Below are 22,256 nucleotides of genomic sequence, written 5' to 3'. Positions count from 1 at the left end.
ACAAAGAGTTTCTTACATAAATGAACACGTTGCCTCTTCTCCTTCCCTCCCCCCCCGCCAAAAAAAAAAGTAGCCAAGTGCAGGAAAACAGCATAAATAAAAAGGAAACAAAGTATAAGAATGAAAGGCAATCTTAAGGGATGTCCAAAAGGTTAGATTGAAATTAGATTTTAATCTTTTGAAGGTGATAAATATAGATGGATCCATTCAAAGTAAGAGAGAGCACTATTATCTAACATCAGATTTGATATTAGGTCTTGATTTGCCTAAAAATACCTTAAATTGATCATAACCAAAGACAAATCAGCTGAGGGAAACATAAAACTAGTTTTAGTTGAGGTAGAAATTTCTTTTGTTGAAAGAGCATTTGTGTTTGGTTCTGAGCACCATATTTTAGGGAAGACATTGACCAATTGGACAGTGTGTCAAGAGGATAGTGATCAGAATGCCAAAGGTACAGAAGACTTTGCCATATAAAGATCAGTTGATGGAACGAGGAATGCTTAGGAAGGGAATAGTATGATAGCTGTCTGGAAATCCTTGAAGAACTGTCCCATGGAAAAGACATTAGATTTATTCTGCTTCTGACTCCCTCTCCTGCTACTAGGAACAATTGGTGGAAGTTTCAGAGAGGCATGCTTTAACCTTTCAGGGTCTTGCAACTTGGCTCCAGAATACCTTTTCAGATTTTTCCCCTTCGTACTCTGTGTTCCTGCCAAACTTGTCTACTTGGCATTCCCAGAACCTCGCATTACATTTTGACTTCCATTCCTGCAGTGCACTCCTTCTAACCCTTAGACTCCTTAGCTTCCTTTGATATTGAACTAACTTAGAATGTTCTATGGGAAGTCTTTCCTGATCCCATTAGTTGTTAGTGATCTCTCCCTTCTCAAATTACCTTGTATTTTCTTATCTATATAGATGCTGTATCTCCCTGAGTAGAACGTTAGATCCTTGAAGGCAAGAAGTATTGTTTTGTCTTTTAGTCCTCAGTGTCTAGCACTCGGTACTGTATATAGTAGGCACTTAATAATTGGTGGTTGAGTTGAGTGGAAGTAAGAACTTAATAATAAAAAATCAATTATCCTCAAGTATAATAGTTTGTTTCAGGAGATAGTTCAGTTCCCTCTTGGTGGAAGTCTTCAGGTAGCTTGGTGACCACTTGTCCTGAATAGTATAAGGTGGGGGCACCCTGTTTAGGCATGAGTTGGACTAGATGGGCTTTGAAGATCTTACTAAACTCTGGTATTGTCCTTCTCTGTTGCATGCTTTTTAATTCAGGAGCATATGATAGTACTTATTGATCAGTACCAAATTTAGCTATTCCCAAATTTAGTATTATTTTTATATGGAAAAAAAATTAACTTTTTGAGCCATTTCTCAAGACCCGGTAGTTTTCTTCAAACATAGATTTCCAGAAACTAGCATAATGGAGTTGAAGGATGTGTTTTATTTCAGTGAGTCATTGTCCTTGTAAAATACCTAAGTTAACTGGCTGTTTTGAGGTTTGTGAAGTTTAGTGCCATGCCCCCAATGTATCTGGGTAATGCCCATAAGAAGGAGAAGTTAGGGGGCAGCAAGGTGGCGCAGTGGATAGAGCACTGGCCCTGGAGTCAGGAGGACCTGAGTTCAAATCCGGCTTCAGACCAAACACATGACACTTACTAGCTGTGTGACCCTGGGCAAGTCACTTAACCCCAATTGCCTCACCAAAAAAAAGAAGTTAGTATTGAACAATAAAGGTTTTGAATATACTCACATTGTGAAACATTAATGTTTAGTATTGTTTTCTTGAAGGAAACTGTTAATTAAAAAACAGAACAACAACTTTGTTTAAAAGTATTTGTATGTAGGAAACATCAGTTCTCCCCTTCTTTCAAACACATATTGGCTTGCAAAATTGTATGTTTCTGTAATTAGAGTTATCTTATTAACTTTGTAATAACAAAAACCTTTCTTTTTAAAATAATTTTTATGTATATTGTCACATTTATTTTGAAGTGTTGAAATTATTTGAGAGAGCTTATTTGAAATCTACAAACTGTTCTTTGGGTATTTTTTGCTACTAATTAACATTTCTTTTTACAGGATTCATGAATAAAATTTTCCATCCCAACATTGATGAAGCGTAAGTAAAAATTTCAAGTAGTTTTAAAAATTGAGTAGGAAGCACTTTTAATTAGAGAGCTCCTGTTTCTGTTTTCCTCTTACAAAAAAACACAAGATATATTTTCAGAGTCTACCAACATTTGGAATTGTTCATCGTGGAAGTTTGATACTGTAAAGGAGTTTGCTGTAAGACCACTGTTTTTCCTCACCACCATAGCTAGGGTTCTATTTACTTATACCTAGTATTGTTAGTAGTATACCTCACCTCATTCTCTTTGCATAGGTACATTGTCAGAGTTCTGTTTATATATAGTACCCATATTTCCTTTTTCAACCCTCAAAACAATGTATATACTTAATTTTTTCCTAATTTATATCCATTTATTTTTACTTTAAAAAAATTGTTTTGAATTTTCTCCCCTCCAGCCTCTTCCCCCCTCATTGAGAAGGAAAGCAATATATCAGTTATATTTGTGAAATTTTGCAAAACATTTCTATGTTAACCGTGTCACAAAAAAAGCCAGAGAAATAAAAACAGTAAAAAAAAAAATGTACTTCAATTTGCACTCAGTTCATCAGTTCTTTCTCAGGGGGTTGAGTTAGCTTTTTTTCATGATGAGTCCTTCGGGACTATCTTGAATCGTTGTGTTGATCAGAGTAGCTACAGCTGATCATTGTTCAATGTATATACATTTAAAAAAACTATTAATGAAAATGAATGTAATTATAGTTACAGTTGAATCTCACTTTTATTGTCCTTTAAACAAATATAGATGTGCCTTTTCTTCATTTTAATTGTGATATAGTGAGACCTTAAAACTCAGAAGGATTGTTCTGTGGTCTACATCATTATTGAGCGAATCTAATTATGAGCATCTTAGCCTTGTTTTTCTGTCATAAAAATTTACTAAGTTGATGTGATTCTTTTATAAAATGATCAGTTAGATAATAATCAAAATATGCTTCATTTTTTATGAGAAATAAAAATTGCCAGACCCAGGAGACTAAATTGCTTAAAATGCCACTCTTTCTGTCTTTTTCAGGTCAGGAACTGTGTGTCTAGATGTAATTAATCAAACTTGGACAGCTCTGTATGGTGAGTTTTTTAGTAGTTGATTTCTGAATGGGTGATATACTTCTTAAAGAATGGTAATTTGGTTTCTGTTTCCTTATTTTATTTAACTTTTTGTTGGGAATTGTATTCCCATTTTGTATACTTGGTTGGAAAATTTGTTCATTGAATATTATCTGTTCTTAACAAACATTATTTTGCTCTAAAGTGCAAATGTTTTAAAGTAATAATGTGATAGAAAGTATTTGTGTGTAAGGTCTGTATGTATACAGCGATAAAAATATGGTTTGTGTGAATTTATGTATGCCTTTTTAGTCTTGAAGAATCTCTGTTTAAACCTGAGGGAACTCCCTTAGGGAAATATGTTTTTGAAAACAGGTTATGTTTTTGGGTTAAAGATTTTCTGTTTCACGGTGTACCGACCAGCCTCATCTGGTTCTCTTTTAGGGATGGAGAAGATAATTTAGCCTGCATCATTGAATTTAGCAAACATTTATAAAGTACCTCTTTCAGGCTAGGTGCTCGAAATAGAAAGACAAAAGCCAAACAACCCCTGCCCTCAAGGAACTTTTATTTTACATATTACATTTTTATTTATATATAATTTTACAGATTATAGTGCTAATTTTTCATCTCTCCTAAATCAGCAGATGTTTATTCAGTGCCTATGTACAAAGTTATTATTGTAAGCACTTGGAGAAATAGAAGGAAGGAGGAGATACGGGGTCCTGTTCTTAAAGAATCTTGCTTCAGAGAGGAGACCAAAAAAAGTTAACTAAAAATACAGGGATAACGTATCATTACAGAGTTCAGAGAAATACATTGTTACTCTGGGATAGAAAGGATTCTTTTTGAGAAAGCCTCTGGGTTTGTTTGTTGTTGTTTTTTTACATTAAAGATACCTAATCTTTATCCGTGAGCAGTTACTACTGCCTAAACATGGTGTCCTAGTTTTTTAGGCTAAAGTATTGGTTGAGAATCAAAGAGGGAATGCTGATTAGTATCAGCAGCTGGTTTGTCTTGTGTTTTTCTTAGGCCTGCCTGCCATTCAAGAACTGATTGTTTCCTAACGTTGCTTACCTTAAGAAATCTGAGGGGAAGTATGGCTTACAAGGGGTGGGGAAATGACACAGCAAAGAACACACATTCTGAAGTCGAACAGTCTTCTAAAGATGAGAAGTTTTGATCTTACATGACAGACTCCCTGGAGTGTCTAATATGATGGTGTTTTTTGAAATTACATTTGCAGAATATTTAAATCAGATACTACAGGCTGACTGTAAAATAGAGACTTCCTTGCTAATCCAAGGCACCCCAACTCAGATTTTTAAGAAAAAGGAAGGCTGGAGTGACAAAGATGTTAGCATATTTTTAGTACTTTATAAAGTATTTTACAAGTGACAACAAATTAAACTAAACTACATTTGTCAGAGTAAACAAAGTATAAATTTCAGCATTACGCGGTTAACATGAGTTAGCAATGTTTCATTGTGTTTGGACCTTTCAAAGTACATGACTATGGGATACATAAATACAGGCGTGAGAAGCTGTTTTGAAGATTAAACAAAATTTTTTAAATTGTCTGCTCAAAACTGAAAGGGTGAATTCCTCATAGTAGAGGGTTAAAAGCAAGATATGGCTTGTTAAAAGTAATTGTTTCTGTACCATTAAAAAGAACTGAATTAGATGACTGGGAAGAACGTCCTTTTCAGCTCTCAATTGAAGATCTTATGTAGTTTCTTCATTTTTTAATTTAAAAATGTATGAACTTCATCAACAAAGACAACCAAATAAACCTATTAAATAAAAAATAAAGTCTTACATAAAATACTTAGTTCTTACCAAGCAGAACCAAATGAATTAACAAACCACAGTACTTAGATACCTAAATGGAGGAGGTTTCATCTTATCAGTATGGTTATTTTCTTCCCATGGTGCACATTGTGACCTATCCTTACTTTTTCATTTTGTGTGACTTTTCTCCATACCTTATTGTGATCCATTTTCTGGGTGAGGGCATTTGTAATTTTTCCCCCCAGCCTTATATATAATTTAAAAATCTGTAATAAAAAGATAATTGTCATAAATGTTTAGTTTTCAGTTTGTCTGTTTTCTATAGCAGACTTTGCTCTGAGATCTTAGTTCAGAAGGCAAAGTAGATATTGACATTAATAGCCTATAGGAAAAAGTTGACTTAAACTTAAATACTCAACTAGAAAATGAATGAACTCAACTAGAAAAATGAAATCTTTTTATTAAAGTTCCTACATTTCTATACAAATTAAATGGTTTTAATTTTGAAGGAGATGGTCATAAAATTGTATACACATTTTATCCCAAGATGCATAATCATCTAGAGCAGATCTAGACTATTTCACAGTCTGTCAATCTGTGTATCTATCAATCTTTCCCTAATGAATTTTTACATGAATTTTTTCTAAAATCAGTTTTTTAGGGGAAGGAATCCAGATCCCAAAAGTACTTGTCATATTAAGGAATTTGTTGGGATTTAAATCCAGAAGTCTAGTAGAATCATGTGATTTTAACTGTTGTAAACTTGCCTTTGTACTCTACCTTTTGATTGCCTTTTCACTTTAGAATAATGATCAAGGTCTAATAACTTCATTGAAACTGTTGCTATGTGCAAAATCCTCTACCATTATTCTTCTGAGTTCCATAAACTTCTTTAGTCAAGTGACAGTCGATGAGTATTAGTATTATGTGCCTATCTCCTCACAGGCTACATGAAGTTCACCTAATGTCATTTGACCATGTCTGATTTGGTAAATTACCACTCTTCTGTCATAGACTCTAGTGAGTTAGAGGATTTAATTGATTTCCAAAGATGAAGCAGTTTATTTTTCTTGACGATTAAGTCGGACACATCTCATCAGCCAGTTCTCACCTGCATATTTTCATTCTGTTGATGTAAAAATTTACAGAGAGAAGGAAAATGTTTTGCCTTCAGAATCTCGGGAATCTCTGATTGGTGAAGAAGTGAACAACAGTGGACAAGTCAGGAATTTTGTGATTAGGGAAGGGGAAGAGTTTTCACCTGCCCTTTGATAATTTTATAGTATTAAAAGGTTGCTTGGGGCACTGACAGAGGTGAGCGGTGTGGGGAGGCAGAAGCATTCTTGAACCCAAGTCTTCCTGACTCCCAGACTAGCACACGAGGCCCTGTGCAGCTTCCTTGATGATCAGGATTTTTCCAAAATGTACCTAATACTTCTGTGATATGGCTTAAAGTTTTTCAAGCCTTGAGTATAATTTTACTTTCTTTGTGAATTGGAAGAAGTTTTTGTTACACAGCTTAGGGGAAACATCTTAAGCAATCATTCAGATACTGGTCACACATAACTTTCGTTTCAAGATATAGCATTTTTTTGAGCTTGTGTGTTTACAGTGTTTCTATCTTTTTATGCCAAATGGAAGTATATGTTTTTTGTCTGCCTGGATGATTGATTGGTCAACAATTACTGTTTGAATAGGGTTGAGAAATCAGTATTGATGTCCACCACAAGCATCACATTGTCTTTGGAACAGATTTCATAACACGTCTCTTAGATACTATATGGGCAGAGCACTTTATTTCCAGGAGTATTGGAGAAATGTCAGTTGTGGTAGATAAAGTGAGAAGAAATGTGCTGAGACTGTAAAATTTGATGATAACCTTCAATGATACTTCATTCCATGACCCACCTTCAATATATAACATATCATCCAAATGCTAGGAAATCTTCAGATGATATTGGTATAGGGCCCAAAAAGTTAATCAGCTATACACAGCCTGTATTCCTTGAGATTTAGAACTTGTTTGGAATTCAGTAGTGATGAACCTTTCATGATGGTCTGCATTAGAGCTATCAAGTAACTGTTCTGTTTTGTGAAGTTCACGACATAGACTCTAGCACTAAATGTCCTCTATCTCAAAGCTGGTGCTACAGAGTAAGCAGTTAATTTACCGTTTCCTTTGAGAACTTGACTGAAAGGTAGTTTTCATTTTGGCCCCTGGCTAGTTCCAATATAGCCAGCTAGGTGGTGGAGTGGATAGAGCACTGGGCCTAGAGTCAGAAAGACCTGAGTTCAAATATGGCCTCTGATGCTTACAAGCTTTGTGACCCTGGGCAAGTTATTTAACCCTGTTCACCTCAGTTTCCTCATCTTGTAAAATGATCTGGAGAAGGAAATGACAAGCCACTCCAGCATTTTTTCCAAGAAAACCCCAAATGGGGTCCCAAAGAGTCAGACATGCCTGAAAAACAACTGAACAACAACAACAAAAGTATCTTACATGTCTTACAACCTAATTTATGGACTTACACTCTAGTTCGTTTCCTTTTTTTAAAATCTGGGATTCATCATGTAGTTAACAGTGGTCCCCCATGTTCATCAGCACTTAACCTTGGAATTAGTATAGAGTAACATATTGATAGTTCTTGCAGTTGAGACGTTATAGAACACTAAGTTTTTGCTCAGTGATTAAAAGCTTGATGCTGAATTTAAGTGTGAACCAGAATAGCTGGTTACCTATTAACTGCCCTTATTTATATAAGGTTAATAACAAATCTTGTAGTCGTGATGATGCTTTTGATTGCAGTCCCTAAGGTAAGAAGGGTCATACCAGGTTTTCACTTAAACAAGAAGACCTCAGATGAATATCTAAGAAATGAAAGAAATAATTTTATGATTTAAATGACAACAACCCATACTTTGAAGATCTACAGCCATGTTAAGAGTTATAAGGGAGGGCCACATAAATTTTGATGAGAAAGAATTTACTTTCTTCAAATTTCAGTTTGAGTAATTGCATTGTTTCTTCGGTTTTCTGCAGTTTGTCAAATATAGGGGATTTTTTTGCATGAAAAAAACCTCAGCATATTTCTGGGGTTTAGGAACAATATTATATGATAAGTAGATCAGAATATTTAAAATGGTTTCTCTTAAATGACCAAATAGTATGTCTTGGTTTGCTACTTTAAAAATGTACTTGCTGTACTCAAAATGTTTTAGTGTCCCATACTTTTGATAATTGCCCTTTTCTACAGCTACAGAGTTGTCTGCTTTTGGTTTATGGACCTTTTAAGTTATTATTTTGGAGTAGATGTACCCAAGCATGCCGAACTCTTCAGTGATTGTTTCAGTGCTTCATCAAATTAACCATCCAAGTGCTTTGCTCTTGGGTATAGTTTGAGTATTTCTTGGTCTTCACTTCCATCTGCAAGGAGTTCTTCCTTTTTTAAAAGGTCTTGTTCTGATTTTTCATTTTGCAAGTCTCTATTAAACACCTACCACATAAAGCCCCGTGCAAGATATACTTTCAATAAGACATAACTCTTGTCCTCATGAAGCTTGCAGTCTAGTAGAGGAATAAAACACAGACAACTATAACTCATACTATTACATAAGGAAATTTTTAAAAATACTCTTAGGTCAGAGGTAGAAGGTCATTACTGACTTCTAGGGAGGGAGCAGTAGGCTTCTTGGAGGTAGCATTTGAGTTAGATTTTAAAGGAAGTATAGGAGAAGAAAGCAGATTCTAGGCAAAGGGAACAATGTGAGCAGAGACAGAAAGAGGGGCAATTTCAGGGCATGTCCAGGGAAGAGCTTAATCCAATTTGAATAGATTATAGAGTTCATGGAGAGGAGAGGAAGAAGTGAGCTGAAAAATAGACTGTGAAACATTGTGAAAAGCCTTACGTGCCAGGCAGAGGAGTTTAAATTTGCTCATTGGGTAGCAGGCAAAAACTGAAGATTTCTAATCAGAGAAGTAATATGACCGTATCTATGTAGAAGAAAAGTTATTCTAGCAACAGCATATGAAGGATAAAGTGCAGGCAGGAAGACCTGTTATGAAGCAGTTTTCAATAGTGCAGTCATTCTGAGGCCCTGTGCTGGGATGACAGCAGAGAAAGAGATTTGGAATTGGAACTGACACGACTTGGTAACTGATTGCACATGAGAGATGAGAGAGTAGGAAGAGTAAATGGTATTTCCATGGTTTTGATCATAGGAAAACAGATTGATTCCTGATTAGAGTGAATGGGCTTGCCAAAGGAGAAAGTGTAGAGAAAGCAGGAAGGCCAAAGACGGAACCTTGGATTACAGCTTCATTGAGGGGGTCAAGGAAAGCATGAATCCGCGAAGACAGCAGAGGTGAAGTGCTTAGGAAAAGGAGAACCAAGAAAATGGAGTATTCCTGAATTCAAGGGAAGGAAATATATTTGGTAGGAAAGGGTGGCAAAATAGTGTTAAGAACTACAGGGGTCGAGGTTACTAAGAACTGAACCAAGGTAATTGGGATTGGTGATTAGGAAGTCATTGGTGACCTTTAAGAGCAGCTTCAGTTCGGCAATGGAGTTGGATGCCAGATTCTAAGAGTTTAAGGAGAGAGTGGGTCCTGAGGAAGTCAGTCAATAAGCATCTCTTATGTGGCCGCTACTATGTTCCAGAAACTGTGCTAAGCACTGAGGATACAGAAAGAGGCAAAAAGACAGGCCCTGCTCTCAAAGAGCTCACAGTCTGATGGGGGAGATATGCAAATAAATGAGCAACATAGTTATATCTAGGATATGAAGTAATTCACAGAGGGAGGGGATTAGAATTCAGGGAGATTGGAAAAGTTTGCTGTAGAAAGTGGGATTTTACCTGGAATTTGAAGAAGCCAGGAGGCCAAGATGAGGAAGGAAAACATTCCATATGTGGGGGACAGCCAGTGAAATTACCTGAAGTTGGGACAATGGCTTATCTTATTTGAGGGGACAGCAAGGAGACCTGTGTCACTGGATCACAGAGTATGTGGTAGGAAGTAAGGTGTAAGAAGACTGGAAAGGCAGGAGGGGACAAGCTATGAACTTTGAGGCTTTGAACTCCAGAGGATTTTATATTTAATCCTTGAAATATTTGGGAGCCACTAGAGTTTATTGAGTAGGGGTACACACTTTAGAGTGATGACTTTCATAGTTGAGTGGAAGATAGACTGGAATGGAGAGAGACTTTCGGCAGTGAGAACAACCACTGCAATATTGAGGTGTGAAGTGACAAGATCCTGAATCCATGGGACAGAAGTGTCAGAAGAGAGAAGTGAGCATATGTGAGAGATGTTATGAAAATAGAATTGATAGGACTTGGCAACAGATTAGATATGGGAAGTGAGAGTGAGGGGTGGAGGGTGCCACTCAGTAGTGAGCCTAGGTGACTGAGTAGTACTCTCTCAGTAGTAGTAGTGACATAAGAGAAGAGATAATAAGTTCAGTTTGGGACATGTTAAATTGGTGATCTCTACGTCAGGCCATCCCATTTAAAATATCCAAAAGACAGTTGGAGATTTGAGACTAAAAGTCAGCAAAGAGGTTAGGGCTGGATAAATAGATTTGAGAATCATCATTGTAGAGATAATAATTGAATCCATGGGAGCTGATGAGGTCACTGAGTGAAATAGTATAGAGGAAGAAGAGAAGAGGCCCAAGACGGAACCTTGTAGGTTATTGGGCACGATGTGGATGAAGATCCAGCAAAAAAGACTGAGAATGGGTGGTCAGATAGCAGGGGAGAACCAGGAGAGAGTATCATGAAAACCTGGTAAAAAGAGAATATCACAGAATAGAGGGTGTTTGGCAGTGTCAAAGGCTCCAGAGAGGACAAAAGGGATGAGGATAAAGAAAAGGCCATGAGATTTGGCAATTAAGAGATCATTAGGGGGCAGCTAGGTGGCACAGTGGATAGAGTCTCCAGCCTTGGAGTTAGGAGGACCTGAGTTCAAATTTGACCTCAGACCAGACACTTGACACTTACTAGCTATGTGACCCTGGACAAGTCATTTAACCCCAGTTGCCTTTAAAAAAAGAGAGAGAGAGAGATCATTAGTAACTTGAGAGAGGCAGTTTTCATTTGAATGGTGAGGTAGGGAGCCATACTGCAGAGCTTAAGACAGGGAGAGGAGAGAAAGTGGAGGCACCAATAGCTACAGAAGGGAGGGAAGATATGGAACCCTAACTATTGGGGATGGACAGATCCAGTGAGGATGGGAGAGATATGGACATGTATCTGGGCAGTGGGGAAGCAGCCAGTAGAAAGGGATAGATTGCGAGTAAGAAAGACAGTGAATATGAGAGAGAGAGCAGGGAGAGATGGGATGGAAATGGGATCTCTTGTGTATGTATAGTGGTTTGCCTTGGTGTGGAGAAGGGCCTTTTCATTATATGTGGTAGCATGAAGGAGAAGATAGTGGCATCAGATATTGGGTAACTTTGTCACGAAGCTCAGTACTGAAGAGCAGGAGATTTGAGATGGTATCCATGAGGTGTAGAAAAGGCAAAGGAAAGCTTTCCACCTAAGACTTCTCTGTTTGAGAAGTCTTATAATTGAGTATACCATATAATTGAGTATGTGCTCGAGTTTCCTATTCAAGAGACGGGTTATGTTATTCTGCATGAGAAACATATCAGCAGTGGCAGGGCCTAGCACACTGACGTTTTGTAAATTAAACCACAGTAGAGCAAGTTCTTTTGATAGCCAGTATCAGTTTATTTTACAACACAAGATCTACAAGGCAGCCAACTCGAGAACGTACAGCTGCAGAGACAGGATGTTACACGTTGAAGTCGGGTTCAGTTCTGTTATTCAGAAAGTTACTTCTGATCTCAAACCATTTCTCTTTTTCATGTCTGCCTATCTCGATCATACTATACACTTTGGTTTATTGTTTTCCAGGAGAAATTTTTCAGTTTCATCTATTTTCACAGAAATATTTTCTCTCAGTTATGTAGAGCTAAATGGCCAATATATTAATTACTTAAGTGTCTGCCTACTTCTTTTCTCCATTACACTGTTTTCTATGCTCTTATTGCTCATAAGCACCTTTTCTAGCAATTGAGTAGAATAGAAAGGAGGTGAAAAACCCATTAGTTAATTTTGCTTAATTTTGGTAAAAACAAAAATTCAAAGATTTATATGTGTTCTGTTCCAGCCTTAGAAAGCTGACTACATAGCTTTATGCAGAGTAGATAATAAATACATCAAGTAAATAAATGAATTAAAACGTTATGGCTAGCTGTATTACAAACTTGTTCCCATATAATTCATTGCACAGATTTTCCATGTAACTAAACTACATTTACTTTTATGATTTTGATTTTGCTAAACATTGAGGTGATGAGAGTTTTGCCAATTCCTGTCATAGAAAATATGATAATTGGACAGAGATAGTACGAATAAATAAAAAAATTGGCTAATGTGAGGTATTACTTCTCTCTTTCTGCAGGGGTGGTAATAGGCCCCAAAGTGGTCAAAAGTCCAGCAATTACAGGGCAAAATCCATAAAACAAGAACTGGTCCCTAAATAATAGTGACTTACATGCTTTCTCCAACCAGTTGTTTAAATCTTGCTATTTAAAAAATTAACTGTGAGTCATTATCCATGATTAACATCTGTTAATTTGCTCTTATAAAACTTTCAGGGGCTCTGAATAGGATTGCAGGTGAAAGTTAGGCCAAAACAAATTGTGTGGCCGTATCACTCATTGATAGCATTATTCCTGTGGAATTAACTATGCACAGAAATGTTGCTCTGCCAGACTCAATGTTGTCTTATGATCATTTAAAAACATTATTAGGTTATACCTTTGCTGTTATTAGAAGGTCTTTGGGTTGGTAAAGTAGACATGTAGTTTTTTAGGGGCTCTGGGTAGACCAACCCACCTAAAAACAAACAAAAATCTCTTTCCATAGTCAGAGATCTCAGAATTTTAGAGACAAAAAGGATTTTGGACATTACCCGATTAGCTATCTTTGTTTTAGATGATTAAACTGAGCTTAGTTGTCCATGGTCACAAAGCAAGTATCTATCAAGCGTGCTCTGCTCAGTACTGTATGTACTGGGCACACAACTCAAGGTTGAGAATGGGAAATGCAGAAGAGAATAGCCCATCAGGTGAGGGGCAGTTATGGCAAAGGAAGCAGAAGGCATGGTGGTACTGAGAAAACTGCCCAACCAGAGGAGAGGCTACGTATTTGGGAATGAGGCTGGCATTGATAGAATATAGACAGATTATATTGGCCTTGTATGCTAGGCCACAGAAGTTAACATTTGACAGTAAGTTGATGGCTGCTTCAGTACTTAGGTCATCTTCAGTTTAAACATTGTGAGTTTTTACCAACCACAGCTACCATCATCCTCATCCCTCTAGCCCCACATTCACCTTCATGAGTTGCTGTGGTCTAAAAAACAAAAGGTTGCCTGTTGGCCAGGCTTTTACTGATGATCCTTTCTGAACTTAGGCTGTTACGTGGATGACAGATATTCAGTCTGTCTCTGGGACTGTTTTTCCATGCCCTTGTAGGTTGGATAACGCTTGCCTAGAGTTTACAAACTTGTGAGAACCCAGAGTCATCTCCACATACTCAGGAGGTGTCTGAGTAGGACAACGATTAAGGAAGATCTGTTAGTGATTTATAGGTTAGATTGGTGGAAAGGAGGAGAGAAGCAGGATTGAAGAATATATACACTTCACCCAAGTATGAGGTACTTATACTGGAACCTTAACTAGAGCAATAACATGAAAGAGAGAGGGAAGGATGGCTTTAAGAAAGGAAGAAGAAGCTGGGATGAAAAATGACTGAGGTTTTGAGCCTAGGTGATTGGAGAATGGTGATCCCATTAATAGAAATAGGAAATAGAAAAGTGAAAGTTGCGGAGAAATGAGTTGGGTTTTAGAAATAATGAATTTCAGCTGACTAGGTAATTTGATGGACTGGTCTAGATTTGGTAGTTCATTATAGGTGTTGAAGGCATAAGAATAGATCTCTGGAGTTAAAGAATGTTAAGATGAGACTTCAAATACAAATGCCCCTGGGTAACATTGAATTAAATTCATCCTGAGGTGCAAATGACTCATACCAACTTAGTGAGAAAAGGTTTAAGTAGACAAGAGAAAACACTTAAGAGCTATTGGGTATTATAGAGAAATGGTATTAAGGATGGTTGGGAGACTAAACATCAAAAGAGGACTTCAGAAAAGAGTACTTCATTAAGCCCTACTACTGGTAGCCATTTCAGCTTGCCACTAGAGTGACAGAATTGTTTTCTGGACAGAAGTAGCTATGTGATATAATGGGATAATTGCCTTGTTTTAAAGTAATCTGTTTTAGAAAGGTGTGTGTGGTGAGCATCAGGTAATAAATAGATGTAGTAGCTGAGATTCCTTCAGCCTGGCCCTTAGATTGCCAGCTAGTTGAGGGCAGAAATAGTGGCTGGCCTGTTGGAGCTTTGCACTTCCACACTTATTTTCATTTGAAGATACCAACATGCTTTATAGACAGATATCCATTTTAACTGAAGGGAAATTGGGATACGAAAATGGAACAAGTATGGCCACTTGTCATAAAAGAGACACCTGACTGATCTTTCTATATATCAACTTTTTTTAAGAGACTCATTCCAATTAACATTTTGAAGAACATAGAGAACATGGGTAGTTGCGGTTTTTTGTGATTGTTGTTGCTACTTTCTCCTCCTGGAAATAAGATTGTATCATCATTATTATTATTATTATTATTATTATTATTTTTAATAGTAGTAGTAACAGTAATATTTTGATCTAGCCCTTTGGTATAGTTTGAAAAGCACTTTACAGTAATTTTTATTACTGTAAAGGACAGCGTGTTATATTTCTCCTTTTGCAGATGAGACACTTGAGACGCAGAGAGGAAGACACTTGCCACAGTCACACATCAAGTCTTGGAAGACCTGGGATTAGCTTTGTGGGTTTTTGAGTATGTGCACCCCAGAAGCCAGATTGCTTTGAACCACTTCCCCTTTGCTGAGATGTTTCTTATCTTTGACTCCCCCCTCCGACCCCCCAAAGAGTCCTGTTACTCTGACTTACTGTTATTCCCTTGCTGGAGATAATTCAGTATGATTTCTGTCACCACTGATTTTTATTAAAAAGTCACCTTGAGAGTACCAGAAACAAACCAACTTCCCTCTTATCCCTCCCTATTCCAACATCTGATCACCACCTTCATCAATTCTTGCCTGCATTCACTTTAATAATCTTTTACCTAGAGCCTGTCAACACTGCAAATTAAGGACAGGTGTTGGCCTGGGCAAAAATTAGAACATGAAAGGGTTAAAGTCAGGGATTCAGAATTTGTATTGGTCCATGGAAGGGAAAGAGTAGCTATGTGTCACCAACTCACATTCATGTGGGGATTTAAAGTCTACCAAACACCACTGCACAACAGCACTCGGAAGTTCAGGGCTTTACAAATATCTCTATTTTACAGAATAGGGAAACCATGGCCCACGCTATCACTTGTCCAAAGGGCACAGGGTTGGTTGATGTCAGAACCATTCCAGCCGACTCTATTGACTCCAACTCGAACATGAAACCATGGTGCCTTTCTAGCTTGGGCAGCTAGTGGTTAGAGCAATGGGCCTGGAGTCAGGAAGACCAGAGTTTAAATCCAGCTTCAGACACTCATTAGCTGTGTGACCCTGGGCAAGTCACTTAATCTCTGTTTGCCTTGGTTTCCTTAACTGCAAAATGGGAATAATAATAGCACCTACCTCTCAGAGTGGTTGAGGATCAAATGAGATAATGTTTGTAAAGCACTTAGCACAGTGTTTGGCACTTATTATTTTGCCTTCTTTGTATCTTGAGAGCTTAGCAAAGTGCCTGGCACATAGTAGGTGCTTGGTTGACTGAAAAGTGGGATTAGATTGCTTTGAGAATAAGGGGGGAAAACATCTAAGAACCTTTTGTTTAGGGGCAAGAACAAAAGGGGAAAGAGGTGGGGGAAGGAAGCAAGCATTTATTAAGTGCGTACTATATGCTAGGCACTATGGCAGTCCTTGCACCAGAAGAGCTCACAGTCTAATCATGATGTCAACATGGAAACAATGCTGTACAAACAAAATACATACAGGACAAAACTGGAGATAATCACCAGAGGGAAGAAGCTAACATGGTTCTCCCCAAAAGACCCCAGTTTTCCAGAGTCAGTGAAATGGATGTTGCTGCTTTTGAGGGAATCTCTGGGTTTGGGTTTTTCTTACTGGAAATTCCTTGAGGACAGAGACCCCATCTTATTGTTTTCATCCCTCACCCCACTTAGCACAAGGTTCTTGAATATAATAGGTAATAAATATTTATTCAGCGAATAAATGGGATGTAACTGAGGTTTGCTAGTTTGGGCCCAAAGCAGTTAAGGATATTGCCATATTATAAATATTATTCAATCCATAAAGCATCTGGAGACCCTCTAGAGGTCTGTGGGCCACATCTTGAGAATTAGAATAGGACAAATAAGAACTATCAGTTTGCCTATCCTTTATCATGAACTGGTATTTTGAAGACTTCTTAAAATTAGTTTAGCTTGATAGTCTTATCTTTTGATTTGTCTACAAGCTATGTGATCTTGAACAAGTAAGTCCTAGCTCTCTGTTTCTCCATTGTACTGCTTTTCAAATTGTTAAAGATTAATCGTAGTGAAGTGTTGAGATTTTGAAGTTTAAAAAAAAGTTCTCCAGTTACTAACAATCACAGTTTATTGTGACTGACCAAGATATGTGCCCACTTTAATAAAACAAACAAACAAATAAATAAATACATTTAATCCTAGGATTAGTTTGACTCCTTGGTCTTCTCGGATGGCATATGTGTGAGACATGGGAAATGAGGGAGAGAGAGATACGATTCTTATTTACTTTATATTTCACCCATCTTTTAAAAAGGATTGACTTGTTCTCTTTAAGTGTCTTGGCCCAGTGAATTGGTATGCACTAGCTGGCATCTTTACTTGCTTCTGAGCTATGTAATTTTTTCTGCTCTGTATAGTTCATGTTTTACAGACATGACTCAGCACATCAGTGAAATGGAACAGGACAGGGTGTGTTGATACAGGAAGAAGGTAGAAGCAGGAAGGAAGAACTAATAACTGAGGTTTCTTTTGCTTATTAGATATATTGCCTAGGCAGAACCCCTATCAGTAACTTTAAAAACCATAAAGCTGTAGGGGTAGGGTTTGAGTTCTTTTCCTGTAATAGACGAAATACTTGGTTATGAAATGTCATCTCTGAGGTATTTTTCTAACCCTGAAGCAATTTTGAATGTTTACTTAAAGGACCTACTTACACTCTGAATTATTTTGTGTGTGTGTGTGTGTGTGTGTGTACACGTACATAAACAATCAGCTTCTGTTCCTTTGAGTAGCATTTTGTGATAGCATTTCAGCATGAAAAGCCTCAGGGTTAGCAGTGAGTCTGGATTGATCTGGGAAATGCTCTCATTTCCTTTTACTGAGCTGCTTGAAAACACAAGCTTGTAGGTTTAGAGCTGCAAGGGACTTTAAAGGTCATCTGGTCTGACCCCTGACCCCCTTACTTTACAGATGATAACTGAAACATAAAGAGATGACTTGACAAGGTCATTGTCCCTCCTTGTAGGAGCAGAAGAGAACTCTCCAGATCCCACACTGTTTATACTCTGTGCCACATGAGACCACTCCTACATGTATGAACAGTTCAACAACAAGTCTACCTGAAATGTTGGTTAGAAATGATTTTCTGTACTAGAATTTCAAGGAAACTTTTGGGGGCATTTTTCACCCAAAAGGGTGGAAAAGACATCCTACCCACAATGTATGGGAATTTAGTGTAGACATTGAAGGAGGCCTTCACTGCCACTAGGAAACTAATTAGTGTTAGTAGTCCCTACTGATAGTGAGAGGTCACTTACCCCACTTCTTATGAATTAGCATGCCCTTTATCTTTCCCTTTTGCTCTAGTATTCTGACCATTTCACTGATCATTTTTATTTCCGTCAAAGGGTAAGTGAATGGGGGAAAAAAGAGGAAAAACCCTCAAATTTTATGAGTAGCAGATTTTGATACTGTCCTTGGGACCAACTCTGACCTGCCAATCTGTAGATGAAACATAATTATAAAAGGGGCATTTGCTCTTTCACTAAGTAAAAATAAACTGCCTTGATAGAGGCAGACAATGAATCAGCACTATAATAGTAGTAGAATTGTAGAGTTAGAAGATACCCTATAGGTCATCTAGTCTACTTGCCAGTTTTATACTTGAAAAACCTGAAGCTCAGTGAGGTAAAATTGACTGAATCACAGTCAGTGCCCTTATCGGTGGTGTGTTCTATTGTAGCATAAGTTTGGAAAGGTTTTAAGTAGTGTATAGGTACACCTAACCACAAATCCTGTGTATAATCACATGATTGTTTATGCTATAAAGTAGTTGTCTCCAAACTTTTTTGATCATTCACCACGTCCATAAAATATGTTAAAGTACCCCCCTCTGGTATGTATATATTTACTTATTTATAAATTATATACATGTACTAGTGTACTAGTAGTTATATATATTGCAAAAGTTATACAAAACACAGACATTTCAAAGGATGAGATAAAGATGAAATAACATTTGGTCCTAGGTAAAGTCAATAGGAAGGCACTATTAATGAGAAGGTAGGCGAGTGACACTTTAAGAAAATTACTCTGGCAGCAGCGTGGATTGGAGAAGGAGAGACTTGAGGCATGGAGACTAGTTAAAGGCTATTTTCATCTAGGCAAGAGAAATGGTGGAGGTAGAAACCAAGGTTTAGCAGATGATTGGCCATGTGGGCTGTGGGAGAACTAGGAGCTGAAGATGATGCGGAGATTGTGAACCTCAACAGTAATAGAAAGTTAGGGTGAGGAGTGGACTGGGAGGGGGTGAGGAGAAGACACTTCATGAAATCTGAGGTACACATCACGTACCACTTATACCTGCTTGTCCTGTTGGACTCACTGTGATCCCACCCAAAATGGAGAGAGAGGGAAAGTGGGACTTCTAGTTATGGTCATTGCCTTGGAACTCAAAACTATTCTCCCCTTCCAAAGGGTCCCTGCCACAGCCAAAAGGTGAGCAGGGGATGAAGATACTTGGGGGTCTATATGTGTTATTTTAACAATAAGATTTGTGCAATAGCTGGCTATCGCAGAGAGCAGATGCAATACAGCATGACTTTTTATTAGTGATTCTATTAGCTTCTGTTAGCACTTAGTGATCCCAGCTTTCTACTGGTTGATCATATATCCTGTGGAGTGGAGCCCACATCCCCTGACCCTCACTTGGAGACCACTGTTAAATAGTTTTAGAGCTTCCTGATCTGTCTCTGTTTTGCAGATCATTAGCTGTTTGGAGTGAGTAAAAGGTAGCAAATGGAAGATGAATTAGAGCGAAAACAATAAAGCAAGTCAGTGGGAAAGTATTAGTCAATTTAGCAAGATCTGTTTTATACTGTGTTTTAAGGTATGCTTCTCTTGTGTGCATGTAGTTCTACCAGTAAATTGACATCCAGTTTTCATATTTTATCAGTTATCTGGAATTATGAGTTGTCGTCTTTACCCACATTTGATTTGGACATGAGATTTCACCGGTGTAGAGAACTCCTAGTGAAGGAAACACCCTCTACCCATTCAGATCTGTCACTTTTCTCCAGCTTATAATCATGAGAGAGCTGCTCAGGCCATTCACTGATAGGTTAAGTGACTCCTCCAGTATTTTACAGCCAGTATATGTCACAACCAACTGGAACTTAAGCTGCAGGTCCAGCTGACTTGGGAGTTCATTGCTTCCTCTTGGTACTCTGAATAATTGGATGATGATCCTGCCGAGATTGGAAGCTGTTAGAAGATTGCGTTCAGGTATCATGTCCTGAGAGGTCTCAGCCTGGCACATTGGAACAGAGCTAGATTTGGAACCAGAGGAACTGATTCCAAGTCCTGGTTCTGCATGATCATGGCCACATCTCAGACTCCCAGGATCTCAGCTCTCATCTATAAAGTGAAGGGGTTGGATTTGATGACCTCTTGATGACCTTTGATCTTATGAGCCTGCAAAATTCCATTGAATTTCTTTAGATAAACATGGTGCTTAAATGTTTATTTGGGGGTGGAATAGGAGATGAGGAAAGATGATATAAAAGATTCCTATCTCAAGAAAATGGAAGCTCTCAACTATTAGAAAATAAAAATAGCAATGATAGAGATTGTTAAGGAGAAAATGATTGCTTATTACAGCTTATGTCATATTCCTGCCAAATTATTATATGTTTGAAAATGGAAAACCAACTTGTAGAATGAATTAGTTATGGGGATTGTCTTTAATTTTAGGAACAATGAGACATAACTTACTATAAAACTTAAATTTACCTGTGAATGACTCTTAGAACAGAAAAAATATTGATGTAATGGTTGTCTGGGGGAGAGATACCAAGTATGCACTCAACAACTCAATCATCAGCAAAGCAAACTTAATGGTTGTCTGGGAAAAAAAATTGAAAACAGTTAGCATAAGTTTGTTTAGCAGCTAGGCAGGTAATAAGGAATATAATAAGTGAATATCTGGAATGTATGTAATAAATGAAATTTAAATCTATCTACTTCTTTGCTGCAGTGCATGAAATGTGTGCATCTCCAGATAAATGTTTAAACACTTGTATTTGTGTTTTTGTAGATCTTACCAATATATTTGAGTCGTTCCTGCCTCAGTTGCTGGCCTATCCAAACCCCATAGATCCTCTAAATGGTGATGCTGCAGCCATGTACCTTCATCGACCAGAAGAATACAAACAGAAAATTAAAGGTGAGAGACTAAACAATTTTGCCTGGAGACATAGGGTTTCATTGTCATTGGGTTTGTATTGCTGTCCCTACTGTTCACGAGTCTTGGATTGGGAAGCATGGTCTAGGATAAGTATCAGCAACCTTCTTGGCAATAGAGACCACTCTTTTCCAGGGCTGATCATTGCTCATAAGTGTCATTGGCAGACCCAAGGGAAAGAAAAAAATAGGAACAGGAAAGAGAAGGAGAAAAGGGAGGGAAAAGGGAAGAGGCACATTGTGGTAGATAGTCGATGGTATGCCAATATTCATCTCATTGTAAATTGTCTACCCCATCTTTTAATAGAGTATCGGACTTAAAAATCAGTGGTCTAAGTGCTTAACTCAGGTCCACCACTGACTCAGGACACCAGTCTCTCTGTCTTTAAAATTACCTTGATGTTTCAGAGGAAGGAAGAACAAGCTAGCATAGTGATAATGTTAAATCCAATAGAATCAGACATTTTAGCTTTGTCTCTCTCATTGTAATGACTTAGAAACAGAGTCATAGCCTGATGGATAAGAGAACTCTTAGCCTTATGTAACTTTGTGAATACTTCAATAACTTGTTTCTTTTCTCTTTTCCACTAATAGCAATACTTGGCAATAGATAGTGTGGCTAGCATTGCTGTTTAACTATATTAATAGCCTCCTATTAGAGGAACCTAATTGCACAGTGGATACATAGAATGCTAGTTCAGATCTGGCTTCAGGACCCTTACTAGCTGTGTGACCCTGGGCAAAGGAGAGTCTGCCTCTGTCTGCCTCCATTTCCTCGACTGTAAAATGGAGTTAATAATAGCACCTGCCTCCCAGGGTTGTTACGAGAATCAAATGAGGTATTATTTGTGAAAAGCACTTAGCCTAGTACCTGGCACGTAGTAGGCACAGTATAAAAATGTGTATTGTCTTCCATTTAACATGTGCAGCATAACAGTGAGTAAACAAGTGGTTTCACTAGTTCCCCTGAATTAAAGTAGACTAGTTTTATATTCATTTGTACAAAAAGTTAGAAGTTTACACTCCTCTTTTCCCATTCTGTAATAGTGTGCCTGTTGAAGGCACATAACCAATGCAAGAATTAAAATTAGGTTTATGAAAGTATCACTGAAAAAGGAAGGGAATTCAAAGGCACCATGAGAAACCTCCAGTTTCTTCAGGTTAGGGCAGACTTCCCTTTGGTGACTGTCCAATTTAGCATAACTTGCTACGCCCCTGTACACGACCCAGAACATCCACTGTCTCAATAAATGCTGAGACTTCTGGCCTCTATGAAGCGTACCTGCAAAAGATTACGGTCAAAATTATTGAAACGTGGTCTGTGTGTGAAAGTCTTTTCATGAAATCACAGGCGAATAAAATATTGTAACATGTTTTCTTCGGCTTAAAATGGTTTCTTCTTTTACCATCCCAG

General features: G+C 37.8%; 1 protein-coding gene across 2 annotated transcripts in view; it reads left to right on the top strand.

Moving 5' to 3' along the window:
* Positions 1-22,256, top strand: part of UBE2H (ubiquitin conjugating enzyme E2 H) — a 152,710-nt gene that overhangs the window by 114,157 nt on the left and 16,297 nt on the right. For both annotated transcript variants that reach the window (XM_027840130.1, XM_027840131.1), the window contains exons 4-6: positions 2,089-2,128; positions 3,153-3,205; positions 20,697-20,825. In XM_027840130.1, coding sequence (XP_027695931.1) covers positions 2,089-2,128; positions 3,153-3,205; positions 20,697-20,825 — 222 coding nt within the window. The remainder of the gene's footprint in view (positions 1-2,088; positions 2,129-3,152; positions 3,206-20,696; positions 20,826-22,256) is intronic.

Source organism: Vombatus ursinus, unplaced genomic scaffold (assembly GCF_900497805.2).
Source record: "Vombatus ursinus unplaced genomic scaffold, bare-nosed wombat genome assembly UNPS02014839.1, whole genome shotgun sequence".
Lineage (NCBI taxonomy): Eukaryota > Metazoa > Chordata > Mammalia > Diprotodontia > Vombatidae > Vombatus > Vombatus ursinus.
This window is presented reverse-complemented; position numbering and strand designations above follow the sequence as displayed.